General features: G+C 38.0%; 1 protein-coding gene across 1 annotated transcript; it reads left to right on the top strand.

Annotated features, from left to right (window-relative positions):
* Window positions 1-216: 216 nt before the first annotated feature.
* PPIG (peptidylprolyl isomerase G (cyclophilin G)) lies at window positions 217-20,554 on the top strand. The gene is made up of 12 exons (XM_008939401.1): window positions 217-297; window positions 401-475; window positions 2,674-2,781; window positions 3,284-3,328; window positions 5,255-5,342; window positions 6,447-6,476; window positions 6,571-6,710; window positions 15,911-16,115; window positions 17,158-17,325; window positions 17,847-17,931; window positions 19,023-19,159; window positions 19,438-20,554. Exons 1-12 carry the CDS (start codon window positions 237-239, stop codon window positions 20,552-20,554), a joined length of 2,259 nt encoding a protein of 752 aa, XP_008937649.1. The 5' UTR covers window positions 217-236.
* The last annotated feature ends 336 nt before the right edge of the window (window positions 20,555-20,890 follow it).

The raw sequence follows: 20,890 nt of genomic DNA, 5'->3' as shown, positions 1-20,890 counted from the left end.
CAAGTCACTCATTTGAGTCTATAAAACATGAAAATGACCTGAAATGTTTTGCACTCTCTGAACCTTTAAGAATACTTACATTTGCTCTGTTCTGTTTTGTTTTTTTTTCTTTTTAGTTTGCTTTTCTGCCATTTTTGTTTTCATTGTAAAATCCGCATTGACTTACTCATAGTTGCACTACACAAAAGGAAAAAAGTTTTATTCTTTTTACTTACAGTATTTAAACTTTTGAAGCCATGGGAGTAAAGGTCCAGAGACCTCGTTGCTTTTTTGACATAGCCATCAACAATGTACCTGGTAAGAAAATCAAAGTATCCATTCAGTAGCATGATATTCATATAAGATATATCAGAATACAAATACCAGTTAACTTCGTAATGAATATGGCTTTTCTTTCTAGCCGGAAGAGTGGTGTTTGAACTGTTTTCAGATGTTTGTCCAAAAACATGTGAGAATTTTCGCTGCCTTTGTACAGGTTTGTAGATTTTAAATTTTATTTATAATTTTTAATGTAATACCATGTTAGCTAGTCTGATGTCTGTTATTTTTCCTGACGTTTTCTTATATAGAAAAATAAATACATAAAACCTTGCTTCTTGGTAGTCTCTAGAGATTTAATTGATTTCTCATATACATCTGATGTAGAATCAAAGCCAACAGTAGCTTTAGCTTAGTATGGTGAAGGGAGTATATGCTAATCAACTTTAAATACAGACACCGTAAGCTGATTTTCTGTTACTAGCATAGATATTACTGTTCACATTATGTAACATCATCCAGTCTTGAAATGTAGCCAATAAAAGGTCAACTATGCAGGCTTACTTTCCACTCCCATGATACTTTGAGATATTTGAAAGGTTTTAGTTTGGTCCCCACCACCCCCCTTTTAATTTTTCTTTGTGATGGAGTCTGGAGATTTCCACTTCTGTTGAAATTTTAATTATTTCTTGAACAAACTGCTGGGAAGATTGTCTTCTGGAAACATTTCCAAACAGAACTACTGTCCTGTCAAATGCATGCTTTTGTTGAAAATGCTGGTAGTTTCACAAAACTTATTTATTTAGAAAAAAATTTTAGTATCACAATAACAATTTTGTGAATAATAAATAGCATATATGCTTTCTGTCTTCAGCACTTTCTACTTCCTTTCTTTCCAGCTATGTTGTTTTTCAGGTTAGGACTCTGTAGCTGTTAATACAGAATCACTCAGCAGTACTAATACAATGTGAATCAGGTGTGGGTGCATAATTACGTTGATGTCAAGTTAGCTAGAATACTTCATGCACCATTCATGATGTCTTTCAGGAATGTAGATACTATGTGATCTGGCATTAGGTTTACTGGCACAAAATCAGATTATCAAAATTTGCTAACAAATTTGAACCTTAAAGTGATTCCTTTCAATGTCTGTATATTATCACGTGACTGTGGCATTCTGGATCTGCTGTCACCTCCACAAAAGTCAGATCTGTTGCGTAAAGGTGCTATTTCCTCCTGCTGCTTTAAATTTTTGACTTGAAATGTTTCAACAGCATTTCAAGTCAGGAACAAGAACTACTAAGTTCATACTTCGTTGCTGATATTCAAAATCAAATAGAGATGCTGAACTGTGTTGCTGCTTTAATGTATTTAAGAGTAGTTATGAAAATAGATGGGCATATTGATCATCAGGAAATTAATTCTTTTTTTTTATTTGTTCTCCTTACTCTTTTTTGGGGGGCAGTTTTGAAAAGTATACGCTGTCTCCTTAAAATGAGGATTAACAGCTCCATGTTTTTCTGGCATATCTACACTAGCTATATGCCAAGTTAGTGGAACATACACAGATTCACATTTATCAGAGTTCTTGTTAAAAGTGTTTTGTTTTTTTTTAGCTAGTTAGGTCCATATGGACGCAGCAGTCTGTTACAGACAAGTTCAGAGGGAACTGCCCTTGACAAAAGCTGCTAGTTTTAATAGCTCACAGTAAGATTACAGGAAGATACAGTCTAATGGGTTGACACCACTGAGGGGAAGAGATCATTTTCCTTCCAACATACTCATACCAATTACCTTCCTGTTACCTTGAGGTTGGCTCTGCTGTTCACAGGAGCTACCATGTTGCGAACTCAGCAGAGACCTTATCTATTTGAGGGTAGCAGGTAAAGTAGATAGTGATGTAGATAGAGCAAAGGCTCTGCTTACGGATTTTGAGTGTGAGAGCTGATACAAGGGAAGAAGATGGTAGTTGTCATCACAAGCAGAGGAGAAAACAAGATTCCTTCTCTTTCTTCCTGCCTCTTTCTTTGTTTTTGTTACAAGCTTTTATGGTACCTTAAGATTGCCACGTTGTAACTGAAGATCTGAGCATTTCTTGCATGCTTCTGAGCAGTGCCATTTACCTTAAACCTAAGCTGGCTGTTTAATTTCAGTCAATCTGCATGGAAGAGACCAGAGTCGTATACTAATGTCAGCAAGGAGTTCTTCAGGTGTAACCGTAGAGACAGAAGGTAGTTTCTGTTCTGATTTCCTAAATGTTAGTTTCTTGTTGGTATTTTAGGTATGTATCTGCCTCACAAGTAAATTTTTCAGAGTTTAGTAGATTATTAAGTGCTTGTGTAGCACTTCTTTGTAGGGGAGATTCTAAAGGTACATTCAGTAATTTTGGTTTTTGTTCCTCCTTTTCTCCCTTAGGTGAAAAGGGCACAGGAAAATCCACCCAAAAGCCATTGCATTACAAAAGTTGTCTGTTTCACAGGGTTGTGAAAGATTTTATGATCCAAGGAGGGGACTTCAGTGAAGGTATGATGTGAACCTTTGAAGAAAACTCTAACACTTATGTAATAGAATGTTGCTGGAGTTCTATGTAGCATCATTTATATTAATCGGCAACTCAACTGCCTTTCCCTTTTTTGTACATAAGAACCTTTACATGAAAACTTCTATAAACCTACACACATGCATGCACACTTACAGAGTTTTGCTTCATTATCTCAGTACTTGGAGTACTAAGTGCTTTCTATTGAAAGGTTTAAATGTGAGGGTAAAATGTTATGTCTGTTGCTTGGAAATAAAGAAAAAAGAGATACTGTAGCAGAATACACAGGAGAATACTGTCTTGTTTTCCAAGTTTGCTTTGGGACTATGAAGATGTGTCTTGATCTTCTTTGTCTATCTTGAAGAGTTATGTCAGGGACTTGGATACAATTGGATCAGTGTTTTGTATTATGAAGCACATTCCACATTATATAACTCTTAATCAGTGCTTGAAGTTGTAACTAACTGTCACTTTTCCTCTTTCAAGGAAATGGAAGGGGAGGAGAATCCATTTATGGTGGCTTTTTTGAAGGTAAGATTTTTATCAGTCAGCTCTACTTTGGTGTTACTATAAGCAATCACCTTTACATTTTGTAGTCTCTGTTCTGTAAACCTGAACTCCATTGTTTTTAGTAAAATTTTGCTTAGTCTTACAGGCCTTTTACTGTCCAGGTTAAGGTATTTTACTTTGCGTTTAAGGTGGGAACCTTTTTAATTGATGGAAAATTAAGACCAAATTCCTTTGTATTTGCCCATGTTACCAGATTTACATTTTTCTCATTATTTTTTAACATGTGTTTTTGGCTTGACCAGCTAGCTAAAAATTTGGGATTGTCTCCCAGTGTGAAGAGAGACGCATGATGGAGTCATGTTTACTTGTAGATGTTTTTTAAAAGAAAACATAAACCCTGCTTTCTTGATCTCAAGAGGAATTTAATGTTAAAGGAGGCATTAGTTTCTCATAGTCCTGGTTCTTTTTCAGCCACTCTTGCAGAAGCAGCACCTCTTCTGCATTCCAGTGTGTTTCGCAGCCTTTGTCCAGAATGTAGCTGAGCATCTCTGTCTCTTGAGGCAGTTTTTGAATTGTACCTAAACCCATGTGATAGCTAGCTGCCACCAAGCACGAGTGGTTATACTTCTCCCTCCTCCCTCCCACTCTTCTTTTAATACTGTTTTTTGTCTGAGCATGCAGCAAACAAAATAATTATTCACTATTTTAGTAGGGACAGTTTGCAACTGACAAAAGAGGGAGTGTTACTTGGCACTGACTCTCATGCAGATCAAACTTTCAGGTGCTTGAGCTTGCTAAATTACCCAAAGATTAGTGCAGGAAAAAAAAATATTTATTTCCATATTACTGAGTGGCCCCAATTCACTTATTTGACAAGCATCAGAAACAACACAGATAAGTAGTCAGGTTTGAGGAAATGCATGGCTGGGGAAGATGGAAGAAGGGGCAGAATTTCTACCTGCCTTCTGCAGTTGCAGGCTGCCTGTTTGACTCGGCCACAATATAAAACTGAATTCATAGGAGTTCTTACTTTTGTGGATCCCTTCACCATGTCACTGTAGGTTTAGACTGACATTTAGATGCTATGCCAGATAGCAATTGTACAAGTGACTGGAGAGTTAAGTGGGACTGTCCTTTTCACTGCCAGTGACACAGCACGATGTGAAACCATTGCCTTACAGGTAGCTTACTTTGTCCTTTGTAATGCTCGCTCCGGCTATCTGTATCTAAACAATATTGAGCAAATTTCCTCCGTCTGAAGAGTTTGGATCCCCCAACAGCTTTTATGCTGTCTTGGGAAAGGAGGGAGATAGGTTAATCTCTTATGGATGTCTTAAATGAAGAATATTACATTTGATTACATTTCACGGTTTCATTGGGATTTGTTTTGAATTGTTAGGATGATATGCTCATCAGAAGGATTCATTTAAGTTAATCGTACTTTCTTGATGGTAGTCTTGATGAGTTTATCTGTGTGTCTGACTGACAGAATTGGGATTAGTATCAAACTGGATATCCATATGTATTAAAAAATAATAAAACAACAAAACTGCCTGAAAATGAAGAATTTATTAATAGTTAATGCACAACCAAAAACCTTCTGCTTTGAAGACATAATTATCAGTACATGCAGAGTAGTAAGAGCAACAACTTAAAATTTTGAGATCTCTGCTAATGTTGGCAGGAAACAGATCTCTTGAAGAATACTCAGATGTAACCATTTTTTCCTCAGGCTACAAACCATTAATTCCTATTTCTCCTTATTTAATTGCATTATTTAGAATGGAAGGAATAATGTATTTTTTAAAATAGCTATTTTGAATCTGCTTTTAATACAACTTTTAACTTAAGTAACTAGCAGTTTTATTTATTGAGTTTACTTAATGACAGCATTTTTCTAAGCGTATGTTGTAAATTTAAAGTAACTGAAAATGCTTTCTTCTTAAGATGAAAGCTTTGCTGTAAAGCACAACAAAGAATTTCTCCTTTCAATGGCCAACCGAGGGAAAGATACAAATGGTTCACAGTTCTTCATGTAAGTATTGTACTGTCCTGAAATGTGTGTGTTTTGCCATTTGTAAGCTGTAATGGTAGCCTTTTCTATTAACTCCTGTGCAAACCCAAGCTGATGGTTTTTCACAAAGTTGCATGGGAGCAGCCATTGTTCTAGTGCACTGTTTAGGAAGCCTGACGATTTTTATTACTTTTGTGGTTAGCGCTTACTGTCTGTGGAAAAGAACTTTTTGTAGTTGTCAGTAGCTGTGTTCTAACTTGGACAAGAAAGCAAACTTGTTAGTTCCTTGTGTAGATCTCTTACTGTTTTCTTCTTGTAAGTGGTGTCTGGAAGGAGGCAGAACAGCTCTGGAGGGTTCTCAAAGTTAAAGGCTGGGGCTTTTTTGTCACAAAATAACTTCTTGATGCAGTCTAATTTACAGCTGAAACTTTAAATTCTTAAAATACACTGCAGTAGACTTTTCTTAAAGCTACAGAAAACATTCTTGAAATATGTCGCTCTTGTTTCACGACCTTATAACATGATGAGTTGTAGATGTCACTTAGCATTAGACCCTTATTTGGGGATTTCTGACTGATTGTTACTGTAATTATCCCAGTTTTTTACTTCAGCCATGGTTGACATCTGTATGTCTTGGTAGTGCCAGTGTAGGGGAAACCTGAGAGGAAGTCAGTTCTACTTCTATGTCAGATAATTTGTACGTACAGATACTTGGTTTTCTTCCTTTGATTTCTGATTATTTGCTAATGTATAGAAGGTTTTTTGCAGTTTTCCTGCTCTTGGACAGTTGCTTTAATTTTTCTATCTGCTCCTGGCAGTATTTATGCAATTCAATAAATAGAAAACGTACTATATCCCATATGAGTATGTGGTCTAAAAAATTTTTTTGCACTTCAGTTTGTTCAGTAAAATGTGATTATCAATGTAATGACTGGAATAGGTAATTTAATGTATAAAATGGTAGATTTTTAACTGCACACAAACTTACAATAATATCTATTGGTTTTGTTCAATTTTATTGGTTCAGAGTAACTTTCCTGTGTCTATGACATGCTTCAAATGCTGATGGCTTTCTACTAATACTGACTTTGTTTTTCTCTTTAAATTAAAATCTGCAAACAACAGAACTACTAAACCTACACCTCACTTAGATGGGTAAATATCTCTTATCTTCTTATTACGTTTTTTTTGGGAACTGTCTTGAGAGAATTAAGTACTAAGAATTCTTTATTTTCTTTAAATTCTTCAGACATCATGTTGTTTTTGGACAAGTCATCTCAGGTCAGGAAGTTGTGAGAGAAATAGAAAACCAGAAAACAGATGCATCTAGTAAACCATATGCTGAAGTACGCATACTGAGTTGTGGAGAGTTAATTCCAAAATCCAAAGGTAAAGTTGAACTGTACATTTACGTAGATGCAAACTGTGAGGTAATGTGATGGGTTAACCCTGACTGAGCAAGTGATGCCCACCAAACCACTCTATCACCCTCCCCCTTTCCTCTCCTTCTTCCACAGAGCAAAAGGGGAAGGGAAAAGAAGATGGAGATAAAAGCCTTGTGGGTAAAAACAAGGGCAGTTTAGTTGGAGGGCAAAAGCCAAGCAATGCTGCACGCAGAAGCAAAGGGCAAAAAACACCAAAGACTTATTCTCTAGTTCCCATCCCCAGGCGATGTCTGGCCTCGCCTGGGAAGCAGGGATCCAAAACACGTAGCGGTTCCTCTGGTTATCCCCCCCCCCCCCTCCTTTGTACTGGCTTTATGGTTGAGCTGACATCATAGGCTATGGAATAATCCCTTTGGTCAGTTCAGGTCAGCTGTCCTGGTTATGTCCCCCCAAGCTCCTGCCCCTCTTCCCCTTGTGGGGGGAATGTTAGAAAGAGCCTTGGTGCTGTGTGAGCACTGCTCAGTGGTAGTCATAACATGGGTGTTACCAACGCCCTTCTAACTCTCAGTACAACGGCACCGCACCAGGAGGGCTGCTATGGGAAAATCAGCTCAGCCAGACCCGATACAGGTAATTTTGCCGATTTTCTTACTGTTGGTTGGAAACATATTTGTGAAGACGGAAGAGCCATTTGGTGAAAATGTGAATAACATTGCAGTACAGTTTGTCTCCTAAAAAACTTAGAAGGTGTTGATGCAGAAGATATTAAAGAAACATCATAAATGCTTTCTTCAAAGCTTCTCCTGTCTAGGATTTCCTTATATGAACTAGATTTCAGTACAAGGCTGGCAAACACTTGTCCCGTAGTAAGTAGAGTGCTGTGTTAAGCAGATTGATGGCAGTCTGACTTCATTGGATAACTGCTGCTATTTTTGCACACATTGAACTTTTTCAAGTTTCTTTCAGGTAAATCTTCAGAGAAGGCCTTTAGAGTAGAAAAGCCTGATAGAAAAGTCCTTCAGTAGATACCCTTTTGAAATTACTATAAACTATATTCTTAAACAAGAATATGATGGAATCTGCCTGCCTTTCTGGAAGGGGTGCCCTGCTCTGCTATTCCAGAGCTGAACATGGTATTGGAGATTGGATTCTGCTTCTCTTACAAAATAAGGCTCAATCTACGATGTTGCTGTCGCTCTGGATAATGGAAACATCTGGAAATACAGGATGCATGTTTGGTAGGAGCTATGATAGGGACCATCATGCTTTTTCATTTGTAACACCTGCCGCTGATAGCACAGCAAAAGGTTGCACTAAGGATATTGTAGCACAAGACAAGAATAATTGTTTCTTTAGCCTAAGGAAAATACAGATGTTTAAACTTGAGCCTCTTAGTTTTTCCTCTCCTTTTTGATGCAGTTGTGTGTTTACCTGTTGTGGTGTCTAGCAGAATGACTTCGGAGTCTGAAGTGATCTCTTGAATAACTCAGAATTCCAAGAAAAGTTATCTTACATCTCCTGACTTCTCCAAGGTTTTAGATTAACCTTTGAGTCACCATCAGTCACCATGTGTGGTAGGACATAATATTGTTCTTCTGGAGCATGGGATCTGTTAGAAAATGTACAGGTAGTTTAGATTAGAAAATAACACGAGAGATTTAGAATGGCTGAAGCTAGTGGGTGAGATACTCTGTACACGTGTCTTCCTTGGTTTGCCACACTCCCTTTTCTGTCCACTGTAGAACACTTGAAATCGCATTACTAAATGAAAGTTTGGGCACTGAGCAGTCTGATGACTTAAAAGTCATTAGGCAGGGCTTTGAAGCTCAATTTGTCATCAAAAGAGCAAATAAATACGAAATGTTTTTTCCCTTTAACTTCTAAAAGAGAACAGGCTTCTGGAAAGATCTGGCTTCTTGCTCCTATCCATTTATCTGTGTCCTTGTACCTTTTTGCCTCAGTACTGCTGGAATCCTGGACAGTGCTTCCTGTAACTGGTTTGGTGTGCCATGGTGGGGAATTACAGAATCACATAATGTTAGGGGTTGGAATTGATACAAGGGTAGGGGGATGGCCCACTCAGCTGACTATAAGGCACAGTACTAGGTAATGGTGGGCAGCAGGAGTGTTTTGAGAACAAGAGGCCTTGTGTATCAAGATGGGAAAGGTGGAGGGCAGAGCTGAGTGAGCGAAATGCTGCGATTTGAACTCCAAGCCCCAAATTAAGGTTGACATATGGGTGATTCCCACAGCCCTTCATAAAGAGGTGGTGAGTTTGCCTTATAGCTTCCCCCCAGGGTGTGGCTGGCCCTGCAGGGAGAGCCATAAGGGAAATGAGCCCCAGGGGTCCCACATTGAGTTGACAAAGGTCAGGTGTCTGCTTGGGGATAAAAGCTGGGACCACTTGCAGGGAGTCAGGAGTGTCTGTCTGTGGAGTGCACTCCACAGAGCTTCCTGGTTCAGGGAAGACCTCCTGACTTACTCTCCTTGAAGCTGGGCTCCGGTTGTTTAGACCTTTGTGAACGTGGGTCGATCGAGTGAGAGTCACTATGTGGGCACCTTTCTCTAATGTATTTAACTGGCTGGTCTGGCTGTTTCCCATGCCAACTGTGGGCAACCTTGGTTCACTGTTTGTACCACCTGTTGTGGGCCGAGTTGCATCTTTTGTGGGATGGTTGGGGGTGGCATCGATCATGTATGAGCTTGTTGACCTGTTTGTACCCCTGGCGGTCATTCGTATCATAATGTTTTTGTATACAATACAGTCTATGTATTGGTTCATCTTCCTGCTGGTGCTGTCATTTTTGTTGGGCCTGGTCATTGGCAAAACAGTGAGGGGAGACTAATGCAGAGCCAGCCTGGTGGAGGTGCTGTAGTGACAAACGCTGAGGATGGTGAATCCTGTACGGAAAGAGGAAGGCTGGCTGTAGGACCTGCATGTCGGGAAATCCACCACTGCTGTGAGACACAGAACTGTTTGCTAAATGCACAGCAGGGAACCACTGCTGAGCTCTGCTGACCTGAGGCAGTGAGGATAGGAGGAACAGTTTGTCATCACATCAGCTGGAGGAAATTGGCCAGGCTGCTGTCCAGAGCTGACAAGTGGAACAGGAGAAGCCCTTGGACCTGTCAATACATGGAAGAGGCTAGGGAATACAGACAAGAGGAGTGGTTTCTGGAAAGTGAGCAGCATCATGGAAGATCATCAACAGAAAGTAATCTGATAGTAATGTGCTACAAACACTTCCACTATGGGATGCAAAAGGAAACTGGTACTGTGAAATATGAGGCAGTTTTAGAGAGGAGACTACTTCTAAGAAATTGTTGTTTTTTTCTGACAGGAACAAGGAGGTTGCCAGTGAGGAAAGCATAATGGAGAATGTTTGTGGGAGGATATGTTATGATAACAATGGAGGCTTAAAGTAAAATATCTGTTGTCTGAGTTTGTCTGGTATGCACACAAGTGAAGGAATTGGACAAATCTTTATGGAATGAAAATACAACTGACACTTCTTGAGTTTAGCAAGGAAGCCAAGATGGCACTAGAAGGGAGGAATTGCAACAGATGTTAGATGCTTTGAAGTTTTCCCTTATGTTAAAGTTGGAGAAAGGTCATGGAATTTTTTGATAGCATGATGAATATCCGGGTGAAGTGCTTTATGAGAGAAGCAAATCTCTTTATATAAAGAATTTGCTTTATTTAGAGATGAGTGAATGATGGCTGAGCTACGTGCTATGTGAATTGAATGATATAACAGTTGCAATTATAATATTAAGAGAGGCCTAGATCAGAAGCTTTAACCTGGAATTTGAAAGGATGATCACCTAGAAAAGTGGAATGTTTGTCCTCTTTTCTGTTTGTAGTTTTTGTTTTGTTTTTTTCCTTTCTGTTTTTATTCCTTGAATTTGGGGGAGTTAGTCAGAATGAGCAAGAGAAGGTAAATTATGAAAGAAGAGTCTTTCTGGCCAAGTTCTATTATTTTTAGAAAATCTTGAAGTTCCAGGGAAAATCGTGAAAGCTGAAGGGGTGAAGAAAGCTAGGTGTTAAGTCAACATTTAGAAAGGTCATTATGGACTAGCTGAACTAATATAATTCTCAAGTAAAACTGTGGAGCACGTAACATAATTTTTTTAAAAGACAAATAGGAATTTGATACCAATTGACAAAGTTTTGCAGAAGAAGGTATAGTTAAACAAGCCTGGCTGCATTATTTGAGATCATGAGTTTGGTCATTCAGAGGTATATCTGGGATGCTTTCAGAAATGTAAGACACTGACATAATGATTCAAACCCCCAAAAAATTAGATTACTTTCATGCATTGGGCAGTTTTTAGCAAGAGCCTCTAATGAAGATTTCTCATTAAAACTGTATTTCTAGGGGATTCTGCACAGAGCAGTGCTAGGCTTGATGTTATAGATGTCCTTGTACATCCACTGCTTGTAGAAGTGTGCTTTTCTTCAATTAAGACAGGTTGTGGGTGCCCTTATAATTCATCAAAGAACAAAATTGTATCAGTACAATTTCTTTTTGAAAAAGTATCAGAATAAATTATCGAACATCGATACAAAGGTACACATTTAGGAATCATGAAATATCTATGGAATAAGGGCAGTCTTAGAGAGTGGTGATTCTGGTAAGTCACGTCTTACTTTTGATTCATGCATTGTCCCTTCCCTCTTTTCTTATCCAGTCAGCTCCTGGGGTACTAATTTCTTCTGCAAGCTTATTACACATCATTGTTAGCCCCATTCCAAGTTGTTTGTAATGAACAGTTGTTTCAGGCTTTTCTGTTTCAATTTTATTTTTTTTCCCCTAGAGAATTGGTCCCTAGGTATAAACAATTTTGGCTTTAGCTGAAACTGTTCAAAGTGATGCTGAGGATTATGCTTTTTTCCCCCCCTCTTTTTCTTTTTTTTCTTCGTTCTCTTTTCCCCTTCCTCTTCTGTTTCAGTTGTGTGGTAGGTTGCTTGTCTACAAAAACATCCATGTCCGGAGGCATTTGTGATACAGGACATCTCACAGTAACCACATCATCTGATCAACAAGAATCAAGTATGACAATATTCCCAAATGCCACTCTCTCAGGACTTGATTATTGTGTATAATTTCTGTTGTATGAAATAGTGGATCCTTAAGCAGTGAAAGACATAATAAGAAGACGGGGCAAATAACTGAAGCAAGGGGCGTGCAAAATAGAGAAGGGGATGTGAAGCTCTGAACAGCAGGATGATTAACACTAGAAAAAATTATAGAGGAATATAGTTGTATAAATATCCTGGAGTAAAGGCACCCTCATTTTGGAAGCTGCTGTAGTCCAGCACAGGTTATTTGACCTGGTATAAGGTAACTATTTGAATGTCACCGCTGTGACTTAGAAGATGAGATCATCTGCTCTCCCTCCTGTGCCTGAGTCAAACTGCTTTCTGACCACGTCATTTCAAGTCCAAGATTCTGATGCCAGGGGCTAATGTAAGACTTGCAGTCTGTGACAAGCAGAGGTACAGAGAGTGCTTGGCTGTACCATGCAGCATGATCATGTAATTCATGAAGTCTGGCAAGTACTGCAGGTCGCAGTGGATGGAGCAGGAAGTGATGTATCTATTTTTGATGTGGTCACAAGTTGAAACCTGATTCTGAAGGTAATGAGCTGGAACTGTTGGATGGTAAATAGAAGTCCTTCTTTCTTGATGACCTTCATGCTGCAGGATTGGTTTCATTTGTTTTTGTCATCTGTAATTGGCCAGCCCCAGTTCGTTCAATATTCAAAACAACATTTACTGCTGGACAGATATGGTTAGATGTCATCAGACATTATATCCTAAACCTCTTGCTAGGTACTGTCTTTGCTGTGTAAGCAGTTCTGGGCTTTTTGGTTGAGGCTTGGTGTGGTGTTGGTTGGTTGTTTTTTTCCTCATTTCACCACCTACCTGCGACATGATTTCCCAAATACACATGCCATCAATGTTATTTGTGGCATCTTAAGAATCATATTGTTTGTTGAGGTAGTTGCTCACTAACTCACCTATATTTCCACCTATTACTTATTTTAAAGAAGTAACTATAACATACCTAAACTTGGTACAAGAATGGAGATAAAACTGCCAGAGATTTTTTTGACACACTTAAAGCAGATGCATGAGGAAGGAAGTACAGGAAATAACTGCATTTATTGATGCCTTATTCAGACATTTCTGAAATTGAACTTGGAAACATCTTGTTTTGCCTGAAGGCATGTAGGAAACAGTGTAGTGCAACATAGTGGGGTTTTAAATGGGCCAAAATCAGAAGTGTTGAATAGATAAGCATTTGAAAGTGTCATGGGACTTAGAAATTAGCTAACTTCTTCAGTACTTTTTGTGTTGATGGTATTTAGAGCTTGGGTGAGATTCCTCTTTTTGTTTGAGTGTCACCAGGCTTATATGACACCAGGCTCCATTGACAGAAATTAATTTGGCAACTGTTTAGCTTTCTTTTATAAGTGTATACTTGTTACATTCCGAATGTGTGTGTGTGTGTATATATATGTTTGGACAATCTAATGCTGATATAAAATATTACAGAGACTTTTTATTGAATATAGTGCTTTAATAGGAACATTGAGCAAAAGTGTTAGAAAAGAGACCACCAGGTATCTTAGTTCATATCAACTCTCCATAGAACCTTTTCCTCTATCTCAAATTCTCCACATGAATGTCACTTTTTTTTTCCCTTCAGGTCTTTAATCTATGTAGAGTTAAAAAATTTCATTTTCAAAGTAACTGCATGCTAGAAGTTGAATAGCTGTTAATAGATACTCCTCAGTATTTGGTACTGCTGCCACTTAAGCTTTTTTTTCTGGACACGTTAAGTTTGGTATGTGATTAGAAATGGCAAGCAGGGAATTCTGAAGCGAAACTTTTCTTCCCATCCATATGTACAAAGTCAAGGCTGTTTATAAGTAAAAAGCTGCTTAATAACCTGTAATTCTTTGAAGTTCTTGAAATCTTCTATCCTCTGATACTTGAGTTGTCCTATGTCCCGGTTAGAAGGCAGAATTGTGTTCCCCCTCCCTTATCCCTTAGTTTTCCCAGGTAGAGAGATAAACAAAGGCAGGCAGGTGTAATAAAGATTTTGCACCGGTTGAAAGTTAATAAAAATTAATTATATTATTTAACAGGAAACAGAAAGGAAGAAGAGTAGGGATTAACAGGGTAAAGGGATTATAGGGGTAACAAAGTAAGGAGGGGTAAATTTCCAAAAATACAAAACCAAATGCTGCATTGAAGCTCCCCGGTACTGGATCTTGATGGATTGATGTGGACTGAAACTGGATGACAGTCCTTAGATGTGGATGGAGGCAGGGAATGAGTCTGGAGAACAGGCCCAAGTCCCAAGATGGCCACAGCCATGTGCCAGTACAGAAAACAGCAGCAGCAACAGAACAGCATCTCCAGCTGAAGGGTCCCAGCAGAGAGAGAGAGAGAGATCTCGCCTCTGTCCCCCCTTTATAGACCCCAGCAGGAAGTCCCAAAGGCAGGAAGAGGGGAGTGGGAATAGAACAGGTCTCTGCCTCTTTTCATTCAGGCTTGCTCCTGGTTTTAGATTTCAAATCTCCACCCACCAGGAAAAGCAGGGATCTCAAACCAGCACATCATAATATGCAAGAGGACTTACCTTCTGTAGGTCAAGGACAAAAATCTTTTAGTAGCAAAGAGTATTTTAAGCTTTTTTTACAAGTGGTTCTCTTAATTACTTGCCTTAATATTATAACAGTGACTGATACACAGTAGCAAAGTACAAATTGCATCGTCTTGTTGGGCACCAATAAAAGAAGTGCTTGGCTAAATGGTTGAGTTCTTCTGTCTTTAATAGAAATGAAAAAAAAAAAACTTAGGCTATTCAGGGTGACATCTTTGTTTTCTGCTGTGTGAAAACATTGTGTTCTCTGTGTCTGAATAGTTCTCAGGTGGAGACAGACTGCAGTCATACTCGTGTCTTTGGTGCCTACATTTTTCTCTTACCTGTTCTGTGCAGGAGAATTGCAGGCGGTGGGATGTGGCATTTAAACTGCTTCTATGTTGATTTAGATCAGATAATACCTCTGTAAATTATTCTTTGTACAGAGCAAGCTTTAAAAGCTTTGCAAAATAGGCTAATACTTTCAGCTAGGATTCTTACCAGATTTTAAAATTAATTTCTGTCCCTAATCTGAAGCCTGTTCTAAGGTCTTAACAGGTGTTCTCCTAAAATATAGATTGTTTGCTGTAAAATTCAGTGCGAATTTCATAACGCATCTGAAGAGCATTCATATAATTTAACTGGTACATGTGAAGCATCACAACTCAGAAGCCCAGAGTTCCTTTAGTGAAGATTTTATAGTACTTTTTTATTGTTGTTTTTTTAAGTTGGTGTGACTGAAATAGTACTTACATCACTTTAATAGTTTAAGTAGATCTCAGATCAGTTAGAGGGCATAAAAAGGTGTGTTTGTTCTTAGATTATTTCCTACCAGATTGCTACTAATTTGCTGATTTGCAGCTCCAGCAGCCACACAAGAAAAAGTGAAATAGGTAGTTAAGGACTAGTTTGTTCTCTAGCTGTGTTCCTTTTCAAACCTGATGCTTAGTAAGTTATTTGTGTCTTTATTTTAAAAACAAAAAATAAAACCCCAAAAAAAATATTATGATCTGGAGGATCAGGACTGTTCTCTGAGCATGGTTTCACTTAGAAGGAAGGTTGATAATTTGAATCTTCCCTGTGAGTTAAATTCAATGAGTAATCAATTTAGTCTATGCCACTTATTCTTTGTTTTGAAATTTCTTGTTTGTTATTTGAATAGATTTTTTTTTAAATGAAGTCATGTTAAACTTGAAGCCAATTTTTTTTTATAAACACTTTCTAAATAAACTTTAAATAATGCTTCATATGGTATTAGAAGTTCTCACCAGTATAAATTTGGTACTTTATAGAGCTTTGTAAATACAGACTTGTGGAATTTTCTTCTGTATTTCTAGACATACCTTTTATTATTTTGAAAAATAATAAGAAACAGTGTTTTCTCCTAAGTTTCAATTTGTTCCTAAGTGTTTTGATGAAAGTAGTCTTCTGAAGCTCAGGCAGATACTAGATTTTTAGGTAGTTGATTTTTAAGATAGTTGATTTTTCTGATATTTATTTAGAAGTGCTTGATATTAAAATGTGTCTTTGGTATTCTGACTTAAAGCCAAGAAGGAAGAAAAGAAAAGACACAAGTCATCCTCCTCATCCAGTGACTCGGAGAATTCCAGTGATTCAGAATCATCTTCTGATTCATCATCAGATTCTGAGAGTGCTTCAGAAGAGAGATCTAAAAAACGAAAAAAGAAACATAAGAAAAATTCCAAGAAACATAAGAAGGAAAAGAAAAAGAGAAAGAAAAGCAAGAAAAGGTCAATTTTGATGTTGTTGGTTGGTTGGTTTGGCTTGTTACATGTATACCATACAGTACCATTTTCTTGTCCCATAACTACAAAATAGTATTCTGTAAGTGGTGAAGTAGGTATTTTGACATTTGGGATATAATCTGTTTCCATATATAAGCTGATTTTTTTTTCTGATATGATGTCAAAGGACAGTGTCCATGTGCATACGTGCTGTAGCTTGAAAGGAGTGAAGAAGTGGACTAAGGCAGGTATATTTGGCTTGGAAAGTTGCATTTCTGTACAATTCAATTTAAATTATATGCAGTGGGTCATAAGAAAATATAGTATGCAGGAATAAAAGCAAAACTAAACAAAAAACTAATGAAACTTACATGCTTAATGTTATTTCTGTCTGATATGCCCAAAGTCGTGCACTTTCACTGGAAGATCATAAAAGTCAAAAGGTGCTCTTGGTTCTGAAAATGTTACTTCTAATTTAATAGTTTTGCTTATAGCTCAGTGGGAGGTATAAGTTGTGTCATATACACAATATATATGCACAATAGTGTGAGGTATAAGTGCAAGTCACATTTTTCTAAGCTAGCAGAAAAATGTCAGAAATGTTCTCCTGGGGCAGTGCTGCCTAAACGTTATTGCTGTGGGACTAAGCCCATTTCACACGTTTGTTTATACCAGCTGCTTGGAATAACAGTATTTTGTAGCCAGTTATATATGCTAGTGTAAAACCTGAATTTGACGCTCCTGATAGTGTTTTTAGAAGAAAATAAACTTTTTTTTAAAAACTGTTTCTAAATAGAGAGTTAAATATATGTTTAGCGTTGCACGGTTGGAGTTCATGTTGATCAGAAATCAACTGCGGTTGTACTTTTCAGAGCAGAGGTATCACAGGGGGAAAATGTTGCTTTTGAAATAGCTGCTTCTTGTGGTATCATTCTGTACTGAGTTAAGAGAATTTCTGAATTATTTAAAATAGATTGGAAGGTCATCCAAATAACTCATCTAATCCAAATAACTCACTTTAAATATTTTTTTAATGCAAAAATAAAAGCTCATCCAGTGAGAGCGAAGATGAAAACCCAGAAGCACAGCTACTGTCTACTGTCCGTCCTGAAGAAATTCCTCCCGTACCTGAAAACCGGTTCCTGATGAGGAAAAGTCCTCCTAAAGCAGATGAGAAAGAAAAAGAGCGGAAAAGCGGAGAGAAGGAAAGAGAAAGGTAATAGATCTGGTTTGAGCCTGACTACATGCTGACAGTATTATGGTCATGTTACTCTTTAAGGACTCTTAATTTTCAGTGAGTCCTTCCCCTATAAAACAGTTCATGTTGTGAGCACTGATGGATGAAAAATGCATTTTTAGGTTTATGGGCAACTGTTGACTTTGTCCTGGAACAAAGGCTTAGCCTTTGAAAATAGTTTTAGTGAATGAAGAATTTGAAATGACTGATTCAAGAAAAACAAAGTAAAATGCTTTGCAATTTCATTTAGAATTTATTGGAACTGTCCAGTCTTAATCTGTAACTTATCCTTTCAAAAGTGGAAAAACCTGGAAATCTTGTAGACTATTCTGTGGTCACAAAATCTGAGGGTTTTACTGTGTGGTTGTTGCTGTCAGCACTGATAATAAAAATAAAATTAAATATGTTTTCATTTACTTTAATGTCTAGAGAAGCTTTAAATAATGTTTTTTCTTATTCTTTTGACATTATAAACAATGCAATTTTTTCTTTATTTTTAGTAATCTATCGAACTCACAGTCAACATACCAGAGGAGGCTGTTAGTGACCAGATCTGGAAGGAAAATAAAAGGAAGAGGACCAAGGGTAAATGTTTACAATCTGTTCCCCAAAATAAACAAGGTGGTAGCAGGGTCTTAATGCTGGTGTTACTAACCATTGTCATCAGGGTGGTTGATTTTATTTTTTTTTTTTATTTTAAAAAAAGCAGGATTTATGGTGCATCATAATTGATTTGGGGACTGAGGCTTGAAGCAAGAAAACAAGGAAAATGGAAATTAATTTCCTGTTTGCATACTGAGTTTTTTGGAGGGGAGAGAGAGAGGAAAACAAAAAAAAATGTTTTCATGTTACTGGAGTATTCTGTGAATTAGGGAATGAAATTACCTCAAAAAGGGTTCTGGTGAGCACCAGAATGAGTACAACATTGGTGATGGGAATGTGGAGAAGACTTCTTCCCTTTTTGGCAGGCAGGAGCTGTCATATTGGTTTGTCTGATTTTGTGAAGCTACGCTGCTTGTAGCACATGGGTTTTATTAACAAAAGTCTCTAAGGATTTTTTTTTTTAAAGGAATAAAGAAAAAGTGTTAAGTACTGTTGTTGTTACCGACACCCGGACCCCGGGATCTCTGCCACCCAACCTCTACCGTTGGGTACCATCCGCACACACAGGCTTCAATGTGAAGGATGCTGCAATTGCTTGTCTATGACAAGCCACGCCCACAGCGCCCCTCGTGGGCGGTCTGAGCTTTCCGTTACATCGCCAGATCTTCCCCACGCCGATCCCTGCCTAGGGCGGGCTGTGCTCACCACAACATATTGTGTTTCTGTTTTTTGTCATAGCCAAGAAGAATTTTCATTGTTAGAAAAGTGAGTTGCATTTGTGCCGATTAAAAGCAACAGAAGAAACCTCTCAGCAGACTACAAAAATCCTGAAATAGAAGTTACCTTAAGAAAAGTTATTTGATCAGATGTTTTGTATGCTTGCTGTAGCTGAATGTCAGATATATTTCTCAGTAAGTTAATAAGTTGTCAGTGTAAACCTGGTATATACTGGTGAAGTATCATGTTAGGTGCTATGTATATGTAGAATCAGCTGCCAGGGGTAAAAATCTTGCTTAGCTATCACAGTATGTGCATTTCAAACTTGGACCAAATTTTCTCTTTCTCCCTTCAAGCGTTACCGGACGCCTTCCAGATCCAGGTCCAGAGATCGATTCCGACGCAGTGAAACTCCTCCACATTGGAGGCAAGAAATGCAAAGAGCTCAAAGAATGAGAGTGTCTAGTGGAGAAAGATGGATAAAAGGGGACAAGTAAGATTATTTCTTTCCTGAGTATATGCATTGTAATTTTTGTATATATTAAAAGTAATACCTGTTACCTTAGATTTTCAATTACAGCTATTTCCAGAAAAACAGGGTGCTTTTGCTTAACTGTCTGATTTTAATCATACTACTGTAAATACATAGCTATTACTATAGATGACCTGATGTGATTTAAGTTTCACTTGTGAAGCTGTCTCACAAGTGATTTTTTTTCAGAGTGGAGGGGATTTAAAATATTTTTAAAATCTTATCTTTCTCTCTCCAAGGAGTGAAATAAATGAAAACAAGAAAGATAATCAAAAAAGCCCAGGAAGAGGAAGAGAGAGAAAAATATCAGATCACAGACAAGTTTCTGAAAGTCCAAGCAGAAGAGGGGAAAAAGAGAAGAAAAAAGATCACAAATCCAGCAGTAAAGACAGGGAGACAAGAAGGAATTCAGAAAAAGATGACAAGCATAATAAAAGCAAGGCAAAGAGAAGAGCTAAATCTAGAAGCCATAGTAAAAGCCGAGAGAAATCAAAAAGTAAAGAAAGAGACTCTAAGCACAGCAGACATGATGAAAAGAGAGTAAGATCAAGAAGCAAAGAGAGAGACCATGAGAAAGGTAGAGAAAAAGAAAAGCGCTACGATTCTAGAGGGAGGGATAAAGAGAGAAGTAGAAGTAAGGAGAAAAGTAAAAGGGCAGGCTCCAGAAGTAATGAACAAGACCATAGGAGGAGTAAAGACAGGGAGAAACATAAGTCAAGAAGCAAAGAGTGTGAGCATACTAGGGGAAAACATAGCTCCAGCAGCAGAACAAGGGACAGAAGCAAAAGCAGAGATAGGGGTAGGAGAGGAAGATCGAGAAGCAGAGACAGAGATCGCAGTAGAAGTAAAGACTATTCAAGGAATAGAGATAGAGAAACAAGAAGAAGAGGAAGATCAAGAAGCAGAGAAAGGAGAGGTACACCAGATAAATACAGAGGAAGAGAAAATAGGAGGAGGAGAGAATCAAGGAGCTCGGAGAGGGAGGAAAGTCAAAGCAGAAACAGAGAGAGGTATTCAAATAGAGAAAGTAGAAGCTCATACAAGAGGAGTGATAATGAAAGCCAAAGGAAGAGACGTTCAAGAAGCCGTGAAAGTAGCAGTCCTGAATCCAGTAAAGATAAGTCTAGTAAAGATCAGGAAAGAAGTCCAGACTCAAAAAAGAGACCAAGTAGCAAAGAGAGAGAATCCAAAAAATCATACTCACACAGCAGTAAAGAAAAGGAAAAGACCAGATCCTCAGCAGAAAAAGAAGTAAACCAAACATCAAAGAGTCAGGAAGGAGATCATGCCCCTGGTAAGGATAAAAAGTCTGATCATGAAACAAGTCCTGGAACAGATGACGACAGGCATGGATGAGTTTGTGGACTTAATGTTTCCATTGTCTCAAAGTTTTAGAGACATTTTGGGGAATGCCTTTTTTTAAGATGTGGACTTCAGTTTGGTCTTTTGATAATCTAAAACCTGGATCATTTGTACTGCTAAAGTTTTAATAAACTTGAAATGAAAAATTAATTATATGTGTAATACAGTGTGCTGTGTTTTAAATATTTCATTGGTTTAGGTATCCTTGTGTGCTGGCAGCTAGAATGGTAACTTCTCTGCTGCATTTATTCTTTACCTGATGAACTTAGTTTAGTGCCAACTGTGGCTGCCTGTGAAGGAGCTTGTTTTGTGTGTGAAGAAAGCTGCGAG

The sequence above is a fragment of the Merops nubicus genome, unplaced genomic scaffold, assembly GCF_000691845.1.
Source record: "Merops nubicus isolate BGI_N331 unplaced genomic scaffold, ASM69184v1 scaffold45630, whole genome shotgun sequence".
In the NCBI taxonomy this organism is placed as follows: Eukaryota; Metazoa; Chordata; class Aves; order Coraciiformes; family Meropidae; genus Merops; species Merops nubicus.
The sequence above is the reverse complement of the archived record's forward strand: the minus strand, read 5'-3'. Positions and strand labels throughout refer to the sequence as shown.

What these genes read in the sequence shown, in the direction of transcription:
- PPIG (XM_008939401.1), top strand. Translation starts at nt 237, where the DNA reads ATGGGAGTAAAGGTCCAGAGACCTCGTTGCTTTTTTGACATAGCCATC. An exon ending in CCTACACCTCACTTAGATGG is followed by an intron (nt 6,477 to 6,570) that starts GTAAATATCTCT and finishes TAAATTCTTCAG; the next exon opens with ACATCATGTTGTTTTTGGAC. An exon ending in TAAAAGGAAGAGGACCAAGG is followed by an intron (nt 17,932 to 19,022) that starts GTAAATGTTTAC and finishes TCTCCCTTCAAG; the next exon opens with CGTTACCGGACGCCTTCCAG.